The 8,801-nt window shown below is 49.0% G+C and overlaps 2 protein-coding genes across 2 annotated transcripts; one reads left to right on the top strand and one right to left on the bottom strand.

Annotated features, from left to right (window-relative positions):
* Positions 1–1,002: 1,002 nt before the first annotated feature.
* HSPB2 (heat shock protein family B (small) member 2) lies at positions 1,003–3,401 on the bottom strand. The gene is made up of 2 exons (XM_061144619.1): positions 3,233–3,401; positions 1,003–2,711 (listed from the first exon to the last, which is right to left on the bottom strand). Exons 1-2 carry the CDS (start codon positions 3,324–3,326, stop codon positions 2,257–2,259), a joined length of 549 nt encoding a protein of 182 aa, XP_061000602.1. The 5' UTR covers positions 3,327–3,401; the 3' UTR covers positions 1,003–2,256.
* A 745-nt stretch (positions 3,402–4,146) lies between these two features.
* On the top strand, positions 4,147–7,429 carry CRYAB (crystallin alpha B). The gene is made up of 3 exons (XM_061144632.1): positions 4,147–4,607; positions 5,734–5,856; positions 7,083–7,429. The coding sequence occupies exons 1-3, from the start codon at positions 4,407–4,409 to the stop codon at positions 7,284–7,286; spliced, it is 528 nt and encodes a 175-aa protein (XP_061000615.1). The 5' UTR covers positions 4,147–4,406; the 3' UTR covers positions 7,287–7,429.
* Positions 7,430–8,801: the final 1,372 nt, after the last annotated feature.

The following is an 8,801-nucleotide window of genomic DNA, read 5'->3' as shown; positions in this document are numbered from 1 at the left end:
TGCACTAGCCTCTTATTTCATGACCATGCTTCTTCCTGGCAATCCACTCTGTACTCTACTACTAATTGTATTCTTTTCATCCTGTTGTTACCCAAACTTCTTAGCCTGGTACTCAAAGCCCTTCATAATCTGGTCCCTTTTCAGCTAATTTCCTTAAATTAGAGATTTTTTATATGACCAGAAACTCCAAAGGAACCAGCACTGTGTTGCGGCAGTCAGAAAACCTGATATACTCTAAGCAGCATTAATAGAAGTCTAGAGTGATAAACAAGGGTATTGATTATTCCACTGAAGTATATACCAGTCAGTCCATGATTGGAATAACAGTTTTAGGTTTACATGTTGAATTTCAAGTTACACTGTCAAGAGGCAGTGTATTCAAGAGAAAGTTGTCTGAGTTATAAGTGGTATGAACAGTCCTATAAAATATGGTTAAGAGAATTAGGCATGTTTCATTGGGAAAGGGAAGCTTTTGGAGGACAGGATGGTTATTTTTAAATATCTGAGCAGACTCTCAAGGGAAAGAAGGATTGCACTTATTTTCCAGACAAAACCTGAGCCAATGGGCAGAAGTTACTGAAATGCAGATTTTGGTTCAAAAGAAGTCCAAAAAGAAAATGAATTGAGCTACTTTATGAAGTTCTAAGCTCTCTGTCACTAAAAATATCCCAGAAGTTGACTAATACTCTTCAGAGTGTTTGTGGGTTGGGAATTTGGACAAAGTCAGAGGTTGCAACTTTTTTTCTAGCTCAGGAAACTTTTCTTTTAAATGAAGCTCAAGTAAAATTATAAAACGGATCAAAGCAAAGCTGTTGTAATAGAAGTCTAAAGAGGATCCTTTTAAAATTCTTTTTCTTCTGAACTAGATGTTAAGATTCCTGAGAGCAGACAACAAAGGAGCATAGTCTTAAATTATATTTACAGTGTATAACCTCCATACCACAGTACTTGGGGGTTAAATAAATATTTGTTGAATGAGCGAACAAAAGGATGTATCAATAGTTATTTCTCTAAGACTTGCTTTAATTTTTAACAGATGGCAATCTTTTAACTAAGAATTGAATTCTTTAAGTGAGGGTTCTTTTCCTGGGAGTCCACAGATCCCTAAGAGGGCAAATAAATGGATCTCAAGAGCTGTGTAAACCTGTTCAAATTGTGTACCACATTTCAGAGCATGTGTATTTTTCTGGTAAGAGGATATATTGCTTTTGTAAGATTTTTTTAAAAGGGTCTATAAAAAAGTTAAGAATCAACCAACCACTTTAATGGAAGAATTTCAGATGTCCATCACAACCTAGTAAAAGATGTATTTGGGGTCAAGGCAGTCTTCTGCACACTCCTCAAATGAAACACATTCAAGCTCTTTTTGATTACAGAAAGTAATTAAGAGGTCAATCCCCCAGGCTTTCCAGAATATACCATACTTCTAGTACTAAGACTCTACTTCCAAAGGAAATTTCCTTGGCCATCATCACCAAACCAATACCCTTGGCCTGGGTGGAGGGATGCAGGGATTCTTCTCTTTGGGATGTTTCAAGATTAGAAACAAATGCTTTCCCTCCCAGGCAGAGGGTGGGGAAACTGTGGTTCAGCGACAATGGCAGAGGCTTCTGTGTCTGTGTTGCTGTATCTGCATTCTCGATCCCTCAGAATCAGAGGCCAATTTCCGTGGGCAGACCAGGGCTTTAGGCAACTCTGCATCCAAAAGCCTTTCCCAACCCCTACCCAAAACAGGCCAGACAGTCTGGAGACCCTTGTTTTTGTGTCTCTAATCACCAGCTCAGACAGTGCCCTCCGGGCTGTTTGGATGGCATATCCCTTTCCCCTCCCAGGATCACGCTCTCTTTTGTTGCACTGTGAGAAAATCATGGCCAGGAATTTGATGCGGAGCCAGTGTCAGCTTCCGGGTGTGATCTCAGCATCCACGTGTGAGTTCAGAGTGCTGTGACGTTGGGTCCACCTAACTGAGGACCTTTTTGTCTTCGTCCCTGCCCATCCCCTCCTCCAGGCCACAGAATAGGGAGCAGCACAAGGCCCTGAGATTTGGGTTTATTCAGCTCCACCCAAAACTAAACGAAAAAAAACACAAAACACAAAAATAATGCTATGACACGTCCCAAGGGACCAAACCATACTTTGTGACCATGCACGTTTCCCTTCCCCCAAGGATGCGGCTACCTCCGGGGTGCTGGGCAGCTGCTTGTATCACGGGCCGGGAGCTAGAAAGGGGTTCAGTGGGTGCTGGGTCTGTGGTGCTCAGGGCTCCACACCGACGGCCTCCTCCTCTTCCTCGGGATCAGGGGGCGCTGGGAGCAGGGAGATGTAGACCTCGTTGACCTCTGTGTCCAAATGTCGGCCGCCCCGAGGCGCCTCCAGGTTGAGGATGCCGTCGTGGGAGAGCGCGGCGCGCACCCGCCAGGGGTCCACGTCGGCCGGCAGGACGTAGGTGCGGCAGAACTCGCGCGACACGAAGCCGTGGCGGTCCAGGCGCTGCGGGTGCCGGGCGGACACCTCCAGGAGGTTGTCCACAGTCCTCACGGTCACCTCATCTGGGGTAAAGTGGCTCACGTCCAGAAACGCCTGGAACTTGCCCTCGCTGAGCCGAAGCTCGGAGGCCCCTGCCCGGCTGCCCTCCCCAGCTGGCGCGGCCCGGGGCCGGACATAGTAGCCGTGGTAGAGGGTAGGGGTCAGGATCTCTTCTGGCAGGAGGCCTGCGGGACGGAGAGAGGAGGGAGAGAGAGAAAGGCGAGAGGGCGGGCTGACGGAGGAAGGGGTGCGAAGGAGGGTGAAGTGAGAGGCCAGGAGGCCTGCAGGGGGCGGGAGCCGAGGCCGGAGCCGCAGGGGAGGGTCCCGCAGGCTGGAGGGAGGCGGCTGGGGAGAGGGGCTGGAGAAAGGGAATACGCTGGGGTAGCGGAGAGCAAGGCAAACCGGGCCCGCGTGGGCCGAAGAGGGGGAACGGCCCTTGGGGGGCAGGGTGGGCTGGGCGGCGGGGGAGCTTAGGGGCAGATTCCGAGTCCTGCGGGCAGCAGTCTGCCCCGAGGCCAGTAGGAAGGGGAGCGCGCCCGCTTGGAGGGGGCGGCGAGGGGGGGAGTCTGGGGTGGGAGATGACTCGCCCCAGGAGTTCAGTTAAGCCCGGAGTGGGGTGGAGGCCAGTTACCATTGGGAGGTCAGCCCAGAATCTCCGGAGGTGGGGGTGGGAGGCAAGGGGGGTGGGGTGGCGTCCGTGCCATACCTTCCCCGAAGCGCTGCTCGCCCAGGCGGCTCGGGTTGGCAAACTCGTACTCGGCGGTGGCCGGGTGGGCATGTGGCACGGAGCGGCCCGACATGACTGCAGACGCGCCGGCGGCCCCGGTCCGAGCTGCGGCCCCGACAGGCGCGGCGGGACCCCTCCAGCTGCCGCCGAGCCGGGGCGCGGCGGGGGTGGGGGCGGGGTCTACACCACCCAAAATAGTGCGGAGCCCGGGGGAGGGGCGGCGGGCGCCCGCCACCAGCGTGTGACCCGCGCCGCCTGGACCCCCGTCCCCTCCCCTGCACACCCTTCAGCTGTCACAAGCCTGCCCGCCCCCCCGCACTCCCCCACCGGGACAGCTGGGGGTCGGGGCTGCGGAGCGAGCCGGCGTGGGGAGGCTGCTGCCCACGGCCCGGAGAGGCCTCGCTGAGACCCTCACCAACAGTTTGCACGTTTTTCTCCACCTCCCCTTCGCCTCCCCAGGGGCAGACAACCGGCACCCTACTTCATACAGCTCTCCCCTCGGTTTGAGGTTCTGCCAGCCACAGAAAATGAAACATGCAAACAACTTTCTACCCTTTCTTTGGGGGTGGGGTGAGGAGCCTTCCCCTCCGAATGTCAGGGTCCTCTCTGAACCCAGGGCAACCCAGGGCACCACGTGGAAACCTGCCACGGCTATGCTGGTGGTCACTGCTGTCCCCCAGGGACCCACAAAGAGTTAATGTCCCTGGGGCTCAGCCTAGGAAGATTCCAGTTCCTGCCCAGGCCCAAGATAGCTGCTGGCCCCATTCCCTTGGCATGCAGGGTTGCAGGGGAGGAGGAGGGCCACACTGCCCGCTGCTTGGGATTCCTGACTCAGTCCCAACGCCAGAGGAGGGGGTGGGGGCGGGTGCCATTGGGTGTGGACAGAAAGCTAGTGAAACAAGACCAGGACAGGTCACTGGCCAGCTCAGGCGCGTTTGTCTTTCTCTTTTCTTAGCTCAGTGAGTACTGGGTATGTGTCATACTGCCAAATCCCCAATCACAAGTCCCCATGAACGGGCAGTGAGCTGGGATAATAAAACCCCTGACATCACCATTCCAGAAGCTTCACAAGACTGCGTATATAAGGGGCTGGCCGCAGCTGCAGCTGAAGGAGCTGACCAGCCAGCTGACCCCCCACACTCACCTAACCACCATGGATATCGCCATCCACCACCCCTGGATCCGCCGCCCCTTCTTCCCTTTCCACTCTCCCAGCCGCCTCTTTGACCAGTTCTTTGGCGAGCACCTGTTGGAGTCTGATCTCTTCCCAGCTTCTACTTCCCTGAGCCCCTTCTATCTTCGGCCGCCCTCATTTCTGCGGGCACCCAGCTGGATTGACACTGGCCTCTCCGAGGTAAGTCTCCCCTTTGCCTGGACAGAAGAGTTCATTCTGGAAACTTCTGGAAGCATCTCCATCCACTGTCCTTTTCCTCCTGGCCTAACTCTGTGCCTAAGGGTCCTACGTCTCTTAGGCACTTGTGTGTCCTGCAGTGAAGACAGATGAGGTCCCTAGTTCCTCTCTTCCCCAGTCACCTATTTGTATTTGGTGTGCCTCTGTATCCTATTTTTTACATTTTCCATGCAGTATGAAGGTCATTCTCTCTTCCTTATCTTCTGGGTAGGATGTCCCTTTCTGGTTTGCTTCATAACAATCTACAGGGAAAGAGCTGCCTTCAGACTCCTTTGCTCACCTCTTCTAACACCTCACACTCCTGACAAATACTGTCCTCTCAAGTTTCAGAGCCAGGAGACAGTCTTACCTTATCCTGAGCTTCCACCCCTGCTGCATGGAGCTGGAGACAGCAACCATTATTTTTCCCTTTTTATCCCCTCATCTATGATTTTCTGGGTTTCTAAAGGTTGTGACAGGGCACTGGCCTGGGTCCAAGTCTAATGAGGATAGAATGTAGGTCCACTTTAGGGACACCCCCCCCAATTGTCCTAAGACGGTGGGAGAATGGGGTGAACAGATAAGAGTGACAGAAGCTGTCACAGATAACACTGTGGTTTAAAAATATTTAAGTGTGAGTAAACAGGAGCTGAGTGGGCAAGGGCTTTGGAAGGACAATGGGAGCTAGCAGAACATTCCAGATTGAGTGGGTGGGAAACTTGGCAGAGACCTGAGTAAGAAGAAGGGGCCTTTGTCTCACAGACAAATGACAAGGCCAGGCATTGGCTTGGAGAAGCAGCAGAAGGCATGCCGCGACCCATCTTTGTGCTTTGTCCCCTGGGTGGCCTGTCTTCTTCCCTGTCCCTGTCAATAAAAGTTTGGGTCTGATGACCAAGTGATGTGCCTAGGGTACCACTATGGTGATGCCCCTGAGCCAGAGGGCATGTTTATTCAAAAAGGAATTTTTAGCTAAAAAGAGGAGGATAAACTACCTGGACAGAGAGCAAATCTGCAGAATGATGAGATTGTACTAGTATCATTTACATTCCTACCCTTTTCTCTTACCCCGTCCCCACCTTGCTATTTCCAGATGCGTCTGGAGAAGGACAGATTCTCTGTCAACCTGGATGTGAAGCACTTCTCCCCAGAGGAACTCAAGGTCAAGGTGCTGGGAGATGTGATTGAGGTGCATGGCAAACATGAAGAGCGCCAGGTATGTAGCTGACTTTCTCTTCTGCTCTTTTTCCAGGGCATGCTATGTGCCAGATATTGCCCTCAGCCCTTGAGGCCGGTAACATTCCAGTCCTAAGCCATTGGGGTCAGGAACAGGGATAAACCTGTTGTTGTTTTGGCCAGATCTTCGTTGCTTATTTTGATTTGATCGCCTCAGGGATAGATGGGATGTTCCTGTTTAAGCCAGTGGTTCTCAACTTTGCCAAAGTTAAAACTACCAGAGGAATTTAAAAAAAAAAAGAAAAAAAAAATGCTCAGGCATATCCCAAATCATTTAAATCAAGAGCTTTAAAAAGCTCCCTAGGGAATTCTAATGCACAGTGAAGGCTGAAGACCACTGATTTAAATAGTGGTTTCAGACCTCTGATTGTTTTACATAATTGTATTAACTGCATGCACTTGGAAGGCCCTTGAATTTGAGACTTTTAGGTATTCCAGAAGTCACTTCTCTTTAGCCCATCTTAATGCTGAACTACTTGGTTTGCCTAAATTTCAGAGCTGTACTCAGCTCCTAATACACTAGACCCATGTGGAAATCAGTTGACAGCCCGTCTAAATAAATGCTTGAGATTTATGAGGTATAAAGGTTAGGGCTGGAATTCTTCAGGAGAGTTCTAAAGAATGAAATAACTTCTCATTACTTTCTGGGAGAGTTTTTCAGTGAGTTTCCTTCTTACTGATTAGTTATAACACAGTAACTTGTGCATCCAATAGTATAGAGTGAGGTCCTCAGGCTGTTTCAGTTTTGCTATGATTTAATTTGATCAGAGTCTCCTGGGTGTAGTCTTTATTATTGTTTTTGTTATTATCATTATAGACCTATTGGTCTGGAACATTCTGGAACATTCCTGAAGCATCAGGACAATTTCTGGGCTTCCTTAAGAGATTCAACTTTTAAATCGAGATGATATTCCAAATCCTGTAGGCCCAACAAACACTGATCTAAAACCTTTGGGAAATACCGCTGAACATATCCACAGCTCAGGGCTTGGCGGGCTAAGAAGTTTAGCTGTTCGGACCTCTCAGATTCTCATTGGTAGGAGTGACCACTTAGGTAATTCCATCATAGACCCAACAGAGTAACCGTTTCGCTTTCTCTCATGTTGCCATGCATTTGGTCACAGCTAAGGGGAAGGAGGATGTCTGAGTTCTAGACAAGTAATGCTGTTTCTGTTCTTATCTACCTCTTTCCTTCTCTTGGTTTAGGATGAACACGGTTTTATCTCCCGGGAGTTCCACAGGAAATACCGGATCCCAGCTGACGTGGACCCTCTCGCCATTACTTCATCCCTGTCGTCTGACGGGGTCCTCACTGTGAATGGACCAAGGAAACAGGCCTCCGGCCCCGAGCGCACCATTCCCATCACTCGTGAAGAGAAGCCAGCTGTCACTGCAGCCCCCAAGAAGTAGATGCCCTTTCTCTAACTGCATTTTTTAAAAGAAGAGAAGTTCCCCATCAGTGAATGAAAACCTTGTGACTAGTGCTGAAGCTTATTAATGCTAAGGGCAGGCCCAAATTATTAAGCTAATAAATATCATTCAGCAACAGATAACTGTCTTTCGTTTGAATATTTTGTATTAATCATCACATTATGTTTTAGGGGGCTCTAGGGATATTAGAGTCTGAATGACTGTTTCCAACACTTACTAATGGGATAAATTTAGCAAGCCACTTAAAACTTTATGGTCTTTAAGTCTTCCATTTATAACATGGGGTGCTTATTCGTACATTCATTGTAAAGAGTAAATTAAGGAGAAAAAGTAGGTAAAGCTCTTGGCAGAGCTCAAAGAAGATCAGTTGCTTTCCTCTCCCTATTTGATTTTGGCTCTGGGTTCCAACAACACATCTCAAGGACGTCTCGATGACAATGCATTTCAAATGCCTTAGTGCATCTCTGAAATGAATCATGTCACCAGGGAAGAGATGGTATCCTCAACTTTGACATTTTCCCACTGATAAGCATTGCCTTCAGCAGACTTACAAAGGCAATAAATAGGACAGGTGATTTTGCCAAACAAGCCTCTCAGGTGCAGTCTTTAAATTAGCTAGTGAACACTTACTAAGACTGGGAAAAACACAATTCATTGATCCATCATTTTAAAAGTTAAAGTTTTTTTTAATTTTTAAAAATACTGAAATACAGTTGATGTACAGGCTTCCCGGTGGCACTAGTGGTAAAGAACCTGCCTGCCAATGCAGGAGACATAAGAGATGTGGGTTCAATCCTTGGATCGGGAAGATCCCCTGGAGGAGGGCATGTCAACCCCCTCCAGTATTCTTGCCTGAAGAATGCTATGGACAGAGGAGCCTGGCAAGCTACAGTCCCTAGGGTTGCAAAGAGTCGGAGATGACTGAAGCGACTTAGCACACGCATGCACAGCTGATTTACAGTGCTGTGCTTATTTCTGCTCTACAACAAAGTGACTCCGTTATCCACATGTATAAACATTTTTTTCATATTCTTTTCCATTATGGTTCATCACAGGATATTGAATATAGTTCCTCATGCTGTACAGTAGGACCCTGTTGTTCATTCATCCTACATATAATAGTTTGCATCTTCTAATCCCAAGCTCCCAATCCTTCCCTCCCCATGTGCCCGCCACCTCGGCAACCACAAGTCTGATTTCTATGTTTGTAAGCCTGTTCCTGTTTCATAGGTATGTTCATCTGTGTCATATTTCAGATTCCACATATAGGTAATATCATATGGTATTTGTCTTAAGTTTTAAGAATTACAGTAAACAGCTGATCAATAAATGATTCTCTTATTGAGGTTAAACAAAGACGTGTGTGTGTGTGTGTGTGTTAGTCGCTCAGTCGTGTCTCTTTGTGACCCCATGGACTGTAGTCTGCAGGCTCCTCTGTCCATGGGATTCTCCAGGCAAGAATCCTGGAGTGGGTTGCCATTCCCTTCTCCAGGG

This window comes from Dama dama, chromosome 1, assembly GCF_033118175.1.
Source record: "Dama dama isolate Ldn47 chromosome 1, ASM3311817v1, whole genome shotgun sequence".
In the NCBI taxonomy this organism is placed as follows: domain Eukaryota; kingdom Metazoa; phylum Chordata; class Mammalia; order Artiodactyla; family Cervidae; genus Dama; species Dama dama.
The sequence above is the reverse complement of the archived record's forward strand: the minus strand, read 5'-3'. Positions and strand labels throughout refer to the sequence as shown.